At 39.4% G+C, this 17,504-nt stretch overlaps 2 protein-coding genes across 6 annotated transcripts in view; one reads left to right on the top strand and one right to left on the bottom strand.

Moving 5' to 3' along the window:
* The window catches only part of rfx7b (regulatory factor X7b), a 33,939-nt gene that overhangs the window by 3,203 nt on the left and 13,232 nt on the right, over window positions 1-17,504 (top strand). The window contains exon 1 of one of the 5 annotated variants that reach the window (XM_008312477.3): window positions 17,359-17,377. The exons of the other annotated variants lie outside the window; for them this stretch is intronic. The gene's annotated coding sequence lies outside the window, so the exon portion shown is untranslated. Of the gene's footprint in view, window positions 1-17,358; window positions 17,378-17,504 lie in introns of those variants that run through there. 5 annotated transcript variants of the gene reach the window in all.
* LOC103380476 (transcription factor 12-like) lies at window positions 1,313-11,641 on the bottom strand. The gene is made up of 12 exons (XM_008312480.3): window positions 11,206-11,641; window positions 8,745-8,844; window positions 8,028-8,170; window positions 7,816-7,939; window positions 7,664-7,734; window positions 7,171-7,267; window positions 6,991-7,064; window positions 6,381-6,557; window positions 5,587-5,692; window positions 5,320-5,473; window positions 3,187-3,416; window positions 1,313-3,008 (listed from the first exon to the last, which is right to left on the bottom strand). The coding sequence occupies exons 1-12, from the start codon at window positions 11,272-11,274 to the stop codon at window positions 2,866-2,868; spliced, it is 1,488 nt and encodes a 495-aa protein (XP_008310702.1). The 5' UTR covers window positions 11,275-11,641; the 3' UTR covers window positions 1,313-2,865.

The following is a 17,504-nucleotide window of genomic DNA, read 5'->3' as shown; positions in this document are numbered from 1 at the left end:
AGTTTAAGAGAAAAACAGCTCAACAGTCTTAGCTAAAACATGCTAAACTAAAACTAGTTTTAACCTCAATTCGATAATACTCCTGTCAAAGCTTTCTACCTTCCTCTATAGGAACAATAATTAATTGTGTATGTTCAAATGTGGATACGTGTTCTTTGGTGTCTTTAAGAGAACAAATGTTCATTAGTGTCTTGTTAGTTATGGCAGGGTCTTTATATTCCTATAAACCTGTGTTCTTTTACAGTGGTTTGTTTTTAAACCCTCACTATTTTACATCTTCTTTTAGGTGTCATACATAATATAATAAGACTCCTTGATATTACTTATTGGTACAATAACAATTTTAAAAGGTTTAAACGTGATTTAATGAACCCGAGACAGAGTTAATTTGGCACAATTTGACAAAAAGTCCGTTGAAAAAACTCCCTAGACTAAATACGTTCTTACCTATTTAAGCCGTATTTTGCCTAATTCATGAGGCAGAACGTACTCTTTATAAACCTTCTTTATCAACTACACGTTTGTTTTCTGTTGTCAAATTACTTAAAAACGTAGCTGTATCTTAATTATCTAATTGCACATGACACTTTTCTACTTACATTAACACTGTGTTGCTGTAATACATTGATCCCAGGTCAGCCAATAGATCTTAACATCGTTAAGAACAGCTAACGCGAAATATTTTGGTCGGAAGAAAGATACATCTCATAAAACACGGAATGTCTCGATGAGCTGTGAGTCAATCAAGTTTAAAAACGTGTTTTTTAATCTTTGCAGTATAAAAACAATATATTAAAAAAGAAACTTACCCGTTAAGTGTCGGGATAGAGACTGATTTGAAACAGCCGTCACTCCACTTTTCCTGCTCAAACCAGCCGCCCATTATTTTCTTGTGCGCCTTTATTTAGATTCTTATGGTACATACACACCCAACAGTTGCAATGATCCAAGGCAATGAGACCTACCGCCACCTAGTGTTAAAATTCCCGCCTAATTATTGTTTGTGCTTATCTATTTTAATAGTTACGGTTATAGACTAACAACAGTAAGAAAACTAGTTTATATTATGTGATGTTCTTTTTATACTTCCTGGTCCCCTTTAAAATGCACTCTCCGTCAAAGTTGTTAAAATACATTTTTAAAAAGTATTTAAAATGTTACGTGGATAAACTTTAGGACATCTGTACAACATGTTGCATTGATAACAAAGAAATATAATATATACTGTGCTTTTTAAAATAAGGCATATACTCTAATCTTTCTAACTCCAAGAGACAATACATACTTTTTTAACAAACAAAAGAAAATCCCAATTCTTTTTTGAAAAAAGGACATTTATTGCTACTATATTGTTTGATACATGCCTGTGGGCTACCTGTACTGTACACATTGTACATTTAATCACAAATGTAATTTCCAGGTTATTAATTCTGTGGTACAATACGCAAACAAGAAAATGGTTAATACTGTAATTGTTCAGAGCATGAAATGTGGCTACAACTAGTAACTACTCCACAGAGACACGTGTGGAAAAATATGAATAAAAATAGTAAGTTGTGACATTGAGAAAGTCACATCATCTGTATAAAAGATAGTTAACATAACTTAGAAGAAAAATGGAAACGTGCAAAGAGATTTGACTACTTCTGTAGCGCTGTACTCTCAGAAAAATGTGTCCACCAGTGTTTTCACTGAGGAAAGTTACGTTTAAACAGTGCTGTAATATGAATTCATAACAAATTTACAAAGAGAAACCCCACATTTCTGGAGATCTGTTCATTCACAGAATGGTCACACTCCCATATTAAACACACAACCACAAAATTAACAAAATTGTCGTTTGTACACACGTGGTATTTTGTGGCCCTTATTCTCCATTTTAAACAAAGTTATTCAAAAATGAATTAAGAAACAACTAAGTTTAGACCCTCGTTCCATTATAAATATATTTTATATAAGGTGTGTTTTCTAGTCAACACAAAGTTAAAACAGAAAACATAATATATAAAATATAAGTCATCAGTCCTAACACTAAACTGTGATCAACCATAGTGGTAGGCAAGGTAAGAAAGAAGTATTTTGGCCAAATTAATACTGCAATTGAATCTGACTTTTCATTAACATAAATGCTTTCAATGTAACATAAGGCTAAACAATAAATATACAAAGTATTTACAAAATACAAGTAGCTTACAATGCATTTGTCTGATCAGTGTAAAGTTTAGGCACAAAGTTAGAAATTTGTTTGGGAAGTGGGAAGATGATTGTTCATCTACATCATTCTACAATCAGGAAGATGGAGCTTTGTGTATTAAAAAAAATCATGGATGATGAACAATGTAATTATTTACCCAAGAATATTATGATATACATGATATTAATACATATTTTTGTGGTGTCACAAAAAATGTTTTTTTTTAATTGCGTGAACATTAGCGAGGAAAAACTGTATTTATTAGAGTAAACCCAGCAGAACCAGTAGATGGCAGCAATGCAACTTAATAGACGACAGTGTAAGAACAGCAGCTGCAGCTAACTCTCAGATAAGTCTTTCTGTTGTATGATACAAGTTCTCTAAATAAACACTTTTTGTGTCAGTGAAGGCAATTAAAAATGCAGCTGTAAAATGTTCAAATATGTGGTTTGTTAAGTTTGGTAAGTTTTGTTCAGATGTGGTCAAAAGCCTGTTTTTCTGTGATCAATCACTGGCCTCACCTGTTTGTCGTCTTCAATCCCAGCTGTGTTTGCTGTAAAACAATAATGTTGTACCAGCACATTCAACCCACAGACCAGAGCTTTTACTGTTAGCTGCTTTCATACCTCTAACTATTTGATTTGGGATGTGATGTAGTTATTATTGGATGTTCAGAGATGGCCCATTGGATTGACTGTGTCGGTTAGACTGGGATGAAAAGCCAGATGCATTGACTGTGGCTCAGTCATGATGGCAGAGGCCTTCTCTTCTTCTCTCCTCCGCAAACACGCTGCCTTTGGGTTCAGATTCCTTTCTGTGGGATTGAGTAAACGAGAGGGTTAAAAATGTGTCTTCATAAAAAATTCTGTGGCTGCACACTGAAATATTCCCTCTTCATCATTCATGCACCACGTTTGCACAAACATTTTTGTGTATAGATTTTCTTTTCACCAAAGAGTCAGACATATCACTTCTGTATCAGTTACACTCACCTCTGACTTGTTGTTCCAGGCTGAGAATGACACCCACTGCTTGGTGCAGTACCAACAGTTTGGTCTGTGGCTTCTCACTTTTTAGGTGTATCTGACACATGTGACCCAGCTCCTTAAAGGCCTCGTTGATGTCCCGAACGCGCAGGCGTTCCCGAGCATTGTTGGCCATCCTCCTCTCACGTTCTCGCTCCGCTTTCTGCTCTGGGGTTAGGTCTTCATCCTCATGAATGCTGATACAAGAATAAGCAACTTATTTATGGCATTGTGATAGTTATTTTAGGACTACTAGAAGTGTACGGTGGTGAGTCCATCTGCAGGGAAAAAAACCTCTGTCTGGGTTTTCTTTTTTCCTCTCTCTTTGTCTGGGCCAGTTATTTACGGCAGCTGTGACTTGGTGGTTAAAGAATTGGAATGATAATCAGAGGATTGTGATGTGCATTGCGGACAGAACCTGACACTTTTTCTTAGGAAATTGGGCAGGACTAGCAGGATGTAGAAGTTTTTAACTATGTGGTATTAATTATGTGGTAGTCAATGATGGACTACTGCTTGGACTACATTTTTATTAACTAGATAACAGTTCATAATGATAATATTTAAGCGCTGTTAAAAATGTCTGCTCCTGCTTCAAAAACCCCTGTTGTTGTTTTAATTTGAATCAAACAGATTGGATATTTAATGTTCTATGTTATATTTGTTGTAATATTACAAATGATAATATATGAATGATATAAGTAATGGTGGTTTTGTTATAGGTAGTTGTTGTGCTAGTGGCAGAAACTGAAAGATTTTAATGTTTTGCAAAAGAACATCACCTTTTAATTTAAAAGGAAAGATTCTATACACAAACCTCAGGTGTAGATCTATGATTTTCAAATTAGACTAATAACACGCCTTTGGAGAAGAGCTCGATGTTCTGTGATTAAAATCTTAAACCTCAGGAACCTACATACTCTACTAACTGGATGCTTAAGCTTAAGTGAATCATTATTAAGCAATACTGTGGGTAACTCTGCCCTCTGTTGGTCACTTGGATGATAGCACGCCACAGAGTTTCCACAAAGCATCCCCGAAACTGTATTCTTATTTATCTTCTGACTGCAGTCTCATGTATTTGCTCTTATATTTCCGTATTAACAAACGTGTACTTAAACATAAAGATATGTATTTGTTTTTTACTGTAGGATTTAAGAACTGTGGATTGAAACATGTTTGCCATCCATCACACATGCTAGCATTAACATCCCTTAAACACATTATAGAGTCAAATAAAAAGGAACGTCATCAGAGCTGCCACCATTAAGAGCTTTAGCATATGGGCCAAGGTTTTACATCTGAATATTTAATACTTAGATAAACATATATAGATGTAGATTTTTTGTAGATTACACTAAATACATGCTAATAATTTAGCCAACCACTTTAACAACACATTTTAAATGGCAACAGTTTTGTTTTACAGTTAAATCATGGTTTTTAAATTATAGCATTTTTCTCCCAAAACAACTATTTTGTAAACATGATTTTGTCCCCCGTGACATTTTGTATAAGAATTATTAATGAACAAAATTTAAATTATTAGTAGACCACTGGTCTAATTAGGCCAAATAAAACCCTTTCAATACAGTTTGCCCGACAGTGAAATGATTCCTACCGTTAACTGTACCTCCCAACAGCTGCTCTTTTCCCTCCTTTTTCATCCTTTAATTTACAGCAACTTGAAGTGACAGGAAGAAGAAATATGAGGCAGATCTAAATAGGCTGTCTTGGCCACAGCTGTCCTTCACAGAGGGGGGTCTGACAGCTTTTAAAATTAGTGAACCTGAATGGCAAGAAGACACTAAGACTTGCCTTTGAATGAGACTTTTACTTTGAAAACTGCTGTGTAATCACACCGCGCTGTATCTGAAGTACATTATTCTCTTTGGAAAATTAATTTTTTTGCTAGAAATAATAATAAAATACAGTTCCAGGCTCGCCATAAATTACACAGGAGACCTGACTCTGCATAATCAGTACAATGGATTTGTTCTGTAACATTTCAAGCATGTTTACTTATTTTTATATTTACTATTTTTCAACCAGGTTTATTTTGTGCCCCATCCAGAGTAAAGGAGTGATGTTCTATGTTACCTGTCCCTTGTGCCGCTCTCTGCATGTGTTTTGTGTTCACTCTCCTCATCTGATCTCTGGCTGTCAGGGCTGTGACTGTGATTAGTGTGCATCATCTCCTCCCTTTCTCCGCTTTCAGTCTTCAGCTCCAGATTACCCTGAATTCTCAGACCTCCTGTGGGATATTACACAGATTAAAAATATTCAGAGTGAATAAAAGGATGAAAAGCGTAGAGAAAAAGAGTGAAATCGAAATGTTGCAGCGGAGAAATGAGAGGAATCGCTCACCTTGCATTGCCTGTAGAGTGCTCCTCTGTCTGGCTGAGTACAGGTGTCCGTTCTCCATGCGGCTCAGGAAGGGTGCGTGGTTGCTGTTCATGCTGACAGCATCAACCTTCACGAAACACCGAATAATTGAGAATTCATTTCATTATGTGAAAGCAGCATTAATGAATAGAATAAAGCTCATATCTCCAGTCAATGATCAACAAGTCAGAAAACCAACATCTGCCTTCTGGTTTCCTAACATTACCCAGACCCTGAGCTTTGTTTTGCAGATTTCATTTAATCGCAGACATTCTTAATCCTTCTTCTGACCTACAATGTACATATACTCTCTAATTCTTTTCAGGACTCACTTTTAAATTCAAACTGGTTCTTTGAAAAAAAAAAAAATAGTTGCATTTAATACAACCTCTTCTGTGGGATTAGACACAAAAATATGTTTTTCTCTTCTACAAGCTTTCACTCCAGCTGGCCTAAAATCCCCTTAAAAATCCTCTTGGTCATCACTAAAAGAAAACATGTAAAAGTGTCAGCGCAGTATGCTTTTGTTCCCCATCATACAGTGTTTTGGAATAATACGACACCCTTTTGTTGTGCTCTCCAATTATGCCTGGTTTCCTATTTCAAGATCAACACAATATTACACGAGGACACATGCAGCTGCAGCTGACGGAAAATCTCCCCCGCAGAATACCAGCAAACACTCAGACAGAGAGACAGTACACAGGCAACCAGCTGGAATTTCCACACATGCCGCCCTGTCCTTTCTGAAATACTTCAAAGAAATGTTTGTTAACCATGGCTGGTGTGTGACAGGTTAGCTGCAGAGTGTTGGCAGAGTTCTGGTGGCTGTGGTGGGTCTGGTGCAGCAGGCTGTGGATGTCAGGGGGCAGCCCAGCTGTGGGGCCCACAGCGTGGTTCCTGAGGACATGGATGACGTCGTCTAGTCTGTCCAGACGGTCCTCAACCTGAGACTGCAAACACCAGGAAACAAAGGTGGTCAGAACAGAACAGAGCGGAGTGTGGCAGTTAGCCTGGCCTAGTGGAAAAGACTGATACAACAGATAATGTACTGTACAGTATCTAGTCTTTTTTCAGATTTTTTATTTTTTTGCAGTCACTTCCCAAGTCTTAAACTAAAATAATTATCAAAAAAAAAAAGATTGTCATTCTGGGTTCACTTTGACTTTTTTTTTGTGAGCCACTGAGTTTGCATTTATCCACACAGGATGAAGTCAACATGAACCCAAAGGAACTTTTCTTATGTCCAGTTTTATTGGGCTGGGTTTGGTTGTTTTGTTTAGGATATAGGACACATATACATTTACATATAGGACCCTGAAATAATGATTTATTTCTTGAAGGACTCTAAGGCATGTACTTGTGTGATTTTGGTGATGTTTTTACCATTGATATTAGAGTAGACTCGTAGTGTGGCGAAACTGATGCCTGAATGGAACTCCTCGGCCACATGTTGGTTCCTGAGAAGGACAAAACAAGCAACCTTAGAAATATGATATGACAAAGTCATTCCTTGTTTTAGTTTGTATAACATGTAGGGCATCACATGCCACCATCCCACTTTACCTGGAGGTTCAGCTGAGTTGGGCAGAGGAGACGGAGTCCTCACCGGTGTGGACGAGCTGGAGGGGAAGCTGCTGCTGGTGTGATCAGGGGAATAAATCTGGGCATGGAGAGGGAGGGAGGGAGGGAGAGAGAAAAAGGAAGGTGGAGAGGGTGGGGGTTGGTGAGAGCAGGGCATGCATCATTTTAAAAGCACAACTTGTCATTTCTGCGTAAGGTTTTACAGCTGCTGCCACCGCCTTTGGAGCAGGATCGTAACCTGAGCTAAACTCATCAATTCTGGTCATTTTACTAGTCACCAGCCAATAAAAAGTGCAGCAGCACAAAAGTAGCCCTCACTTAATATGCACTCCTCTGTTATTGGCAGACAGGAACAACTATTTCCTTTTTGCATTAAAGCCCCGAGAGTCTCTGGGCTTCTGCTCCGGTCTGACTGTTTGAGCATAACAAGACTTAGATGTGTCCGACTGATGGGATTCAAATAGAGGATACTTACAGATGCTAGAGCTTTGCCCAAGGTGGCTCCTGTCTGTGACCCGCCTGATGTATTCCTCTGGCTCCCTGAGACTTAAAACAGCCAACATGAGTCGTGAGAACATAGGAGTGAGCTGAAACAAACAGGAAATCTACTTTTTAACATTTCCTCACCTGTTGAATTCTCTGAGGAGTTGATTGATGGGGCGTGTGGTGCTGTGTTGTCGCGGTGAAAAGTGGACATGGGTGGAAGACCCCTGTTCATATCAGCAGCCATCATTGTATGTGAGGTGTAGTCCTGAGCAGGAAGGAACCACAATCTTAAATACACAGGGCACAAAATATGCTGCGCTGTCAACATCCAAGGTGCTGGATGTAAATCTCACCTGGTGACTTTGTGCTGGTTGCAGACTGCTGTAGTTTCCTGCCTGCGTCTGGTGGGTTGTGGCTACTCCCAGTGCACCTTCATAGCCCTGCTGGTTCAGCCCATTTACAGCATTCCAGATGTCGGTCGAATTGCTTGTCCCCTCTAAAATGCATAATGATTTGTTATGGTGTGAACTGAAGCAGCATCTAAAGCAGCCACAGCTACTGCCATTGAGTTCCACAGTAGTGTAAACATTTACCTGACCAGAGAAACTGAAACTCATTTTTAATACTTGATTGTTTCCTTTAAAAATGAATTTAGACATTAAAAGATTTTACTTTAAACAACCAGGGAATGGTTAGTACCTGCTTCTTACTGCATGAGCCCATCTTTAATACTTCTTCCCTAAAGCAAACTATGTACATACATATAGACTTCTATAGTCTGCAATATTATATTATTTTCTAATAATTATAATACATCTGTTTTTGGCACTCATTGGTGAGTTTTGACACAGTACTTGTTATTTTAAAGAATAAAGTGTTTGGTCTCTGCATTGTGGCCTTACATATAGACACAGTGTTTCAATTTATAAAAGATTTGTCGGAATCCGCTTTTTAGTTAAGTTACTGGAAATTTACATTTCTAGGAAATGCTAGGCTAAATGCAACAATAGTGTCTCTACTAAAATTAGTTGGTGCAAATGTAACATTTTTTGTTATTTTGCTGAGCTCACCAAAGAAGGTGCTTGCAAACACATTGGTCATAGTCTTGTTGGATGGGTGTAAAGACAGGTTCTGGTTGATGTCATCATTTGTGGGGGAGTGCCCATAAACCTGAAAACAAGAGGTCATAAAGAACAGGTTCATCCAACGGAAAGAGATGATCAAATGTCAATTTTTATAATGATGTTTTATTACTAAAATATTTTGTCTCAGTGACACAAATACAAGAGTAGTGCGAGCAGGAAGCAACAGCATTATGAAAACAAAGCAGAGCAGAGAGCTGATGGACACTTATAGCTATTGCGATAATCCATAAGCTGCAGATCCATGCACCTCTTCATCCGGATTTAGGAACCATTCACCATGTGAAATCCCTGCCCTAATCATGATCAGACTCGGCTGGCTTCAGGAGACCGGGATACAATTCCCTACCAAATAAAATTGAATTACAGGCCTTCTCATGTTGTGCCCTCAGAAAGAGACCAAACACTCCTCACTCCTAATGCTCTCTGTCTCTCTGTCTCTCCCCTGCAGGAAGGAAAACACCATAAATATCAAACAGATCAAGGAATTAGACTAAACACACCATCGGCTCATTTGTTTTCCTTTCTCCTTACATGCAAGTAACTGGCTCCACAGTGCACATATGCACACAAAACACACCAACACATGCTCACTCACTCAAACACACCAAGAGGTCTGGGCTGCACCTGCACCTCCCTCCATCGCTTTGATGTGCCCCAGGAAATGAAAATAAACCTCCCTGCGCAGCATCAATGGGGTGTCAGTTACCCGGACGACAACTTCTGTAAAACAGGCTATTAAAGACTCTCTGGAGTGGCTCGTGCAAGCACACTCACCGTCTCTCCATCTTACTCACACACACAAAGACAAACACTTAAGCACACACATACACACGCAGCCATGACCCTGGCTGGCATGAGTCCCATGGTGATTGTGGGCTAGGCCAAACAGAGGAGCCCCTGCCGACACTGGGCCCGTCTGAGCCGCCATGGGCAGCATATGGCGGAGGATAAAGCCAATTGTCCTCCTTACCATCAGCATAGCAGGCGACCCGTTAATAATGGTCACACCCCCGCCCCAGCACGCCCTCTCTGGCCCCCACTGGAGAGGGGCCGTCACCATGGCATCCTCCTTTAGCATAGCATTGATTTAAGAGCCATCAATCACGGCATCACAAATGATAAGGGCACTTTTTTCAGCAGATACGCAGACAACAGCCCAGATTGAATTAGGGCGAGCATTAAGTCCAAATTAGATAAATAAATTGTTGGTCTTGAACTTGACTTTACTTTTTTTCTTTAATCAGAAAACATGAAGTGATGAAGTGGTGAACAATTTTAAAACTTTCAAAATTCGTCTCCAGCATTATTGTGATGCTTAATGAGAGGAATATCAACTTACTATTCAGGGCCAGTGCTGTGCTCCACAGCGTCCAATTCCAGCCACATGCAACCAATTTTCTGCCTCTGTGATCCATGATGTCTGGATATGGTTAGTCTCACAGAGATCAAAGCTGCCTTTGATAATGGCTGCAGCGGTGGAGGGACCGCTCCAACATGGCAGGGTTAAATCAAATAAAAATAGCAGCAATCTGCTTCATGTCAAGATGTTTAATGCTGCAAGGCTTTGACTTACATGTTGCTCAGCTACAGGAAGCATGGATGTCCTCCCTGCAGTATGACATAAGTTTGTTGGCCTTAAACCACAAGCAAGGAAACACTTGTAGTGTTTGTTTCTGAATCAATGGCACCATACCATTTGGATTTTGGGGGAGTACTGGGGTACATGTTGATCCATTTATTCTCTTGTAGTTATAGAACGCAGTTGTTAGGCAACAAGATTACAAGTTTAATTATTTTTTTAAACATATTTTTTTATTCATAATTTTTTATACAAATCTCTGCATTGGATGTTTTGTGTTTAATCTCCCTTGGGTCTAGACAGGAAGAGCTGAGTGTGACAACAACAAACACTACAAGTACAAACACACATCTCTTTGAACCCATGTCTCCCACTCACTCACTCATGTAGTCACTCCTGCACTCATTTACTTAGTTGCTCACTCACTTGTTCCTACAGATAAATAATCACAAATGTTCCCAAGCCACATGAAACTCAACCATACACCCCCCCCCCCCCCCCCCCCCATAAATAAATCCATCTAAATCCTAAGGTTAATCCTTGAGAAAAAGTAATGCAAACATGACAATATCTCTTAACTTTTATACCTACTCTGAAAACTGTACAGTACAACTGTGACTTGGACAACAGCAGATTTATGAACCATCTTCATCAGACTGAGCTACAAACCAGTGACTGACAGACGACAACTACACAAAGTCCACATCTGAGGGAAACATTTCACAGCATCACCATCTCCTCGGTGTCACATCTGAGTCAAGTTATTTCATTGCATTTCATCCCTCTGTGAATGTGTCATGCACTTACTGGTTTCATGTTGTAGCAGTACATCAATGAGTTGTTTCTTGTGCCTGAGCCTGGATGAGCACAGTGCATCACTTTGTCCGGTTCAGTGCAACACAGTCCACACTCCTCAGCTCCTCTGTCTGTGTCTCTACCCGTGTGTATGTACAGTCCACATGCACTCCCTCAGCAAACCGACACTGCTGCTCATGCAGCTACCCACACACAACTTATGCAAATCAGGGCTGGACCATTGCAGGCAGTAGAGAGGGGTGGCCAAGGGTTGGCGCTATTATTGTACTACAAAATAGAGGGTTCGTTCAGAGTAACATCAGCAACCAATTTGTTTTTTGTTTGTTCTGTAAATCATTCGTCTTAAATTTTGATGTTTTGACTGTAGGGTTGAGTGTGTGATGACAGAAAGACAGGGAAAATTGATAAATTAATTAAGGATTCCCCATCTAGGTGTGATCAACATGTTTAATAAAAAAATAATATTATTTGTATTTGCTGCTGTTTTCTATGGGAGTTGTGGTATGATGTGTGTGTTATATGAATGTGCTCAGAGATGCCTCCTCTGTGTGACAACACAGCGATGAGGATTAGTGTGTGTTAGACAGGTAAAGGTTTCCAGTAAACAGAGGATGCCACAGCCTTGTCTGACCTACATTTACAAATAGAAGTAAGTCTTAGTTAGTAGTAGGCACGTGAATCCTGGCAAGCTCCTGCTGAGGCTAGGTTAAAGGTTATTTATACCTCAGACTGTCTGGGTGAGCTGCTAATGACGTTGGCATTGTCCTGATTGTGGAACTGGTAAAAGAAGTGGCAAAATTACTTTTTAACTGACAACTTCAGCCTTCAGAAGCCATTAGAAACAGCTGCATAAATAAGACAATCCCTTCCAAATTGCCATGGCCTTTTTTATTATTATATGACTATAAACTATAAGAAGTACGACTACAGATTAGGTGCTGATTTGGTAGCTTAAAGTTGGTCAAAACAATGAAAAGCTGAAAAAAGCTTAGGTCAGACACCTAAAGAAAAGTCTGTTAAAAAAAGCCAGGCAGCTGATTGGCCCAGGGCAGCCAGGTCTGTAATTCCAGTACAACCAAAAGTACACGAAGAACACAAACAGACAAACCGTGGTTTTGTCAACCACTCTATTTTTCATAGTTTTACACGTTCCAAATACAGTATATAGGGATATTAGTGAATTAGTCCAAATGATGGAATTAATACTTAAACAGTCCATATGAATAGATGAAATTTACAAATCAAGCCATGATGAACCCAAATACAGGTAAAACATGGTAAGTAACATTACACCTGTACAGTTATTTAACTCATTCAGCTGTTTTTAACGGTTCATACTAAACCGCTTTGGAAACCAAGGTACAGTGTATAAAGTACAAGTACTTTAGCTGCACTATAGTGTTTTTGTGCCCTTCACTGTGTAAAATACATGAAGTTAGTCTGATGCCCAGACCTGCTGTGTGACACACTGTCCTGGCTGGCAGAGCTCACTGTCCTGGGGCCGCTTCACAGAAATCCAATCAAATAATTCCCAGCGAGGCATCTGCAAAGGGTTTGTTTTAAACACAGTGTCGCACTGACCCTCCAGTGTTCACTCTGAAGCTACAGGAGACTTCTGTGTAGACTCTGACCAAACTAGTGGATCTTTTTTATAGCATCTTAAATCAAGTCAGTTCAAGTCTTTGGGAAAATGTTTTGGGGTTTTTTTTTTGTTTTTGTTTTACAGTGAATGTGTTCTTCAGAAAGCTCATTTAGAGAATGGGTGCTGACTTTCATCATATTGTGAAATATTGGGAAAACCTCTAAAATAACAAACACTACTGTCAACAGTTTTAAATCTGTGAACGTGAGCTGTGGAGCTTCCTTCAAGTCAAAGTCTAATCCTGACCTTCTACGGTGTTGTTAAGTGGGTTAGGAGGTCAGTCTTCTTATCGTTACCAGAACAATCACTTCTGCCTGAATACACGTTTAAATTTCATTTAGGAGAGTCACAATATTAAGAAAGTCATGAGCTGTATATGGATTTGTTTTTAAAGGAAACGATAAAGGAACACCAGTGGCTACTGATTGACCTTTTCTGTTGACAGAAATCAGCTCTCTTATCTGAACGGCTAAGCCTGCGTGACACACACATATCTCCGGTAAATGATCCAAGAGCAAATATATACAGTCCCCTTAGCCTGAACTTTGCATCAATCTTAGTTAATTGCAGTCTTGTCAGGAGAGCGATTATTCAAACAGGTAATGCAAATGTTAATGAGTTCGAATTTGCATATCTTTATTTTCCCATGGTTGAAATGTCATTGGTTATGGCACTCTACAATGAAAAATGTCACTGCTGATGGCCCCCTGATACGCTGCCGGCCATTAGAAGGCCAAAAAGGAGCGACTGCAGGCTACAGGGAGGAAATAAAAAAGGAGTTGTGCTTAAAATAAAATCAAAATGCCTTTAAGCAAATAAAACAAACATATTAGATGGTCGGAGTGTAATTGCAGTTAGATCTCATTTGTAGAATGATTTAATGTTTTGTGAAGTGCACGAAATCTGATTATATCCACTGCAGAGGAGGTAATAGGGCTGTTACTCATGGTTGTGCTTTTATTGTACTTTGTGCTGTTGTTTGCCCCTTTGCCTAAACAGCACAGTGTAGTGTCATTGGCAGAGAAGTGTTGTAGTGTTGTTGGCATACCCCTCATCATCATGCGCCTGATTTGACATGGCTTAAATAACTATCTTACTGCCAATGATTGGCATTCACACAAGCAAGAGTGAGCAGGACTGGGGAGCAGATGGTGACATTCCACATGACCAAACTGATCAATCAGCATGCTGGGACGCAGGTGCAGCACAGGCGGGCAGCACCACACCATCTATTTCACCATCTACAGGGCACAAATACACGGGCACCAAACGGGACACCCTGAGGGGCTGCATGCTCCTCCGTCCCGCTGTGCCAAGGTTGATGACATCAGAATTTCCCATCCGCTCCTCTACCGGATGCCAGAAAAAGGGAAGGAAAAAACACTGCATAAAATCTGCTATATGAGTCTTTGGCTTGGGATATGTTGGGATAAGTGACGTCAAAGCCAGGGACTCCCAATATTTCACCCAGCTACCAAACTAATGAGGACAAAATGGACAAAATGACTGGTTTATTTTAGGAAATGCTAATAATAAGAGAGGCAGCTGCTTTGGGGTTGTAGGGACACTGGTGGCGTTTGTGTTTTTAGAGTTATGATATAATTGTTATATGTAAGCCTAACTTAAAAAAGATGTTTGATTGAGCTAGTCTTTATTATTGGAAAATAACTGATTAAAAGAGAAAATCACCAGGTCAGACCTCTGTTCTGAGAAGACAGCAATGGCACTAACATGGTTTTCTACTGCTGGAGCCCATTAACGTCCCATCTGTAGGTCATTCAGAGATGCTCTTCTTTATAAAAAGACTGTATTGGTTTTTATTTGAGTTGCTGTTTCCTGACAGGACAACTGGCTCAAAAAGTGTTCTTCTTTGACAATAAGGAGTTTGGGTCTTGATCACTCATGACCTTTTTTTGATCATTATTTGTAAAGTCTAGTGAAGATGTAATGGGGAAAAAACAGTTCTCACAAATATTGCATAAATGTGTTGTTTAATTCCTGATACAGTTTGTATCAGTTTGTTAATATGACATAAAGCAGGGTTAGCATTTGTTTTGTTGTATATGGTATATGTCCACGTCATTGGTGTTTGATACCTGCTGCCGTGACTCTGTAAACTGAGAATCTGATCCTACACTTTTAGTCCAAGTACTGAAGAAGAGGAGGAGTGGTGGTGGTGGAGGCACGGGGGTGTAAGAGGATTGGATAGGCTGTGGATAAATGGTTCAGGTTCACGTGAGAGCCAGACTGAGTGACCTCTGTGTGCCACGGTGACCTAGCTGTCCCAGATTCAGGAGTACCTGTGAGGAGATGACAGTGGCTTTAGATCAGTCTAATGTGTGACCAGGTTAATGTCCAGGAAGCAGCTCGTGATGTTAAATCTACTCAATGACTGTTGACCTGATAGCTGTTTGTTTTAGTTGCATTTATTGGTGCCCTGCAGAGTTTGATAGTAGTTTGGTGTTTGTTTTGGGGGGTAACGGGGTCCACTGTTATGTATTACATTTCTTTGCTTTGGATTTTTTAACATGTGATCAGTGGTTTCTTCATATCTCATATGTTGAAGTCTTCATGTCCTCCAAAAGTGCTTCCTCTGATGAGATACTTTAGCTCTAATATTACACTGTGCCATTACAACATGCACTAATACCTCGCAGGCTAACAAGTGACTCAGAACAGGTTGAACTGAAGACAAGCGTCATTAGACAGTGTGGTGAGACATGGCTACAGTAATGGCTGTAGCATACTATTAATCTGAACATGTGAAGGAATGTACAAGGGCAAGGACTGCTGGGAAGAGACCTTCCAGCCCAAATGTGAAGTGACAGAAGATTGACAGTAAAATAAATCAGTCCAGAATAGCCAGCCAGCCAAGGTCAGAAATAGAGTGAGAAAACAGTGACTAACAAGGAAACAGTGTTTTCTTGAGATTCAGATGAAGTGTCACTGCTCCGCACCTCAGGTGTAGTCAACATGTCAGCACATGACAGGGTGTGATAAGAGTGTGATATGATGGCGTTACAAGGAGAAGCGGAACGACGTAAACGGTGAAACTGAGATGTAGCTCATCACGTCATGAACTCTTCAAAAGTAATGCTTGAGGTTATGATAATGACTCTGTCGGCTTTAGAACTTTATCATATTTAGAAAGAGAAAAATAAAGGGTCGACCCAAAGGTCGATGGATCGAAACCATCTTTTAGACTTCTTTATGCTTCTAGCAGAGTGGCGCAGCGGAAGCGTGCTGGGCCCATAACCCAAAGGTCGATGGATCGAAACCATCCTCTGCTAATTCCTTTGGTGCATTGCTCTACCAGACCAATAAGATCATTTATAATCTACTTTGGCTCAAATGCCCTCAGAATGGACAGCAACGGATCACACGCTGTTAATCAGTACTGTTGAGTCAGGATCTCGGCTTGATCTTTAGAATATCCTAAAGAAGAATTTACACAACGGTTCATGATCTCATCATCAAAACCAGGCTAATTTAAAAGAAACTCATTTAACTCTATATAAAAATAAATATTGAGACATTACTTATAAAAAAAAGTTAGTTGTAATACTGCCATCTTCTCAAATGCAAATCCTCTACGATACAACCCATACCCACAGATATTCTGGCTTTTGTGCCCTTTGCAAATGGTCATATTGATCCTTGGCAATAAAGGATCAAAGGTTTTTTGGATCCTTCATGAAGTCATCTGATCACATGTTTGGTTGCCATTTAGTCCAGTTGAGTAGAGCATAGCCCACAGAACATAACAAGGCTGTTAGAGGACCATGTAGACACGCTAGTTGTCCAGTATATTTCTGTCCAACATCAATGTGTGTATTTGTCTTTGCATAATACCACCTTCATTTTGTGCAGAGTCCAGGGCATGGAAGTTACTCGCATTTAGCAGCTGTAGATGGTGAACACATTTTGTTATTATAGTGACACTCGCTGGTGAATGTTGCTTTTTATTTAATCTTCAAACCAAATATGTCACCAATTGCATGGCCTTTTTAATCTTACTTTTCTTTTTTCCTCTATCCAACTTTATTAAGATGTGATGAAGGCAACAAATAATACATTCATTCAGTTAATTTGTTAATAACATCACCATTATCTGTTCAATAATAGGTGTAAATAGCAGGTTCGAGTGAATTATGGGGCAGCTGATTTATTGTTTGTTTTTATTGTTTGTTTTTATTGTGTTTTGTTTTTGTTTTTTTGGAGCTGTTCCAACTTTATAGCAATACTAACTTTAAACTAGACAAACAAAACAAAAAATCTGGAGCAGAGTAGTTAGACAGAAAAATGGAGACAAACTAGAGTGTGTTATTCTCTTTGTTTGTGTTCTTATTTCAAAGACAAATTACAGGCATGGCACACTGGCCTACATACACACGTCTGCCGTGTTTTCCACGAGCAGTGGAGCAACAATACTGGTCTTAGTCGATAGATGGCAGCAAAGAACAAGTCATGATGGCAGGATTTAATCAGGCCGTGTTTTTCCTGACCTGGCGACTTCATTTGGTGACATTTTAAGATTATTCTCTTACATTAAAGCAATACGAATACTAATACTAGTTATATGTTGGTTTAAATGATATACAATATAATCAAATTAGAGTTTTGTGTGTATAATGTGTCAGTTATGGCA

Source organism: Cynoglossus semilaevis, chromosome 6 (genome assembly GCF_000523025.1).
Source record: "Cynoglossus semilaevis isolate Cse_v1.0 chromosome 6, Cse_v1.0, whole genome shotgun sequence".
Lineage (NCBI taxonomy): Eukaryota > Metazoa > Chordata > Actinopteri > Pleuronectiformes > Cynoglossidae > Cynoglossus > Cynoglossus semilaevis.
Note: the sequence above shows the minus strand (reverse complement) of the source record. Positions and strands in the feature narration are given on the sequence as shown.

Excerpts from the sequence above, each read along its gene's own strand:
- LOC103380476 (XM_008312480.3), bottom strand. The coding sequence starts at position 11,274 with ATGCACTGTGCTCATCCAGGCTCAGGCACAAGAAACAACTCATTGATG. Across the intron at positions 8,845-11,205 it reads ACTGCTACAACATGAAACCA|GTTTATGGGCACTCCCCCAC; the intron begins GTAAGTGCATGA and ends TCTTGTTTTCAG. Across the intron at positions 7,268-7,663 it reads TGGGCAAAGCTCTAGCATCT|ATTTATTCCCCTGATCACAC; the intron begins GTAAGTATCCTC and ends CTCCATGCCCAG.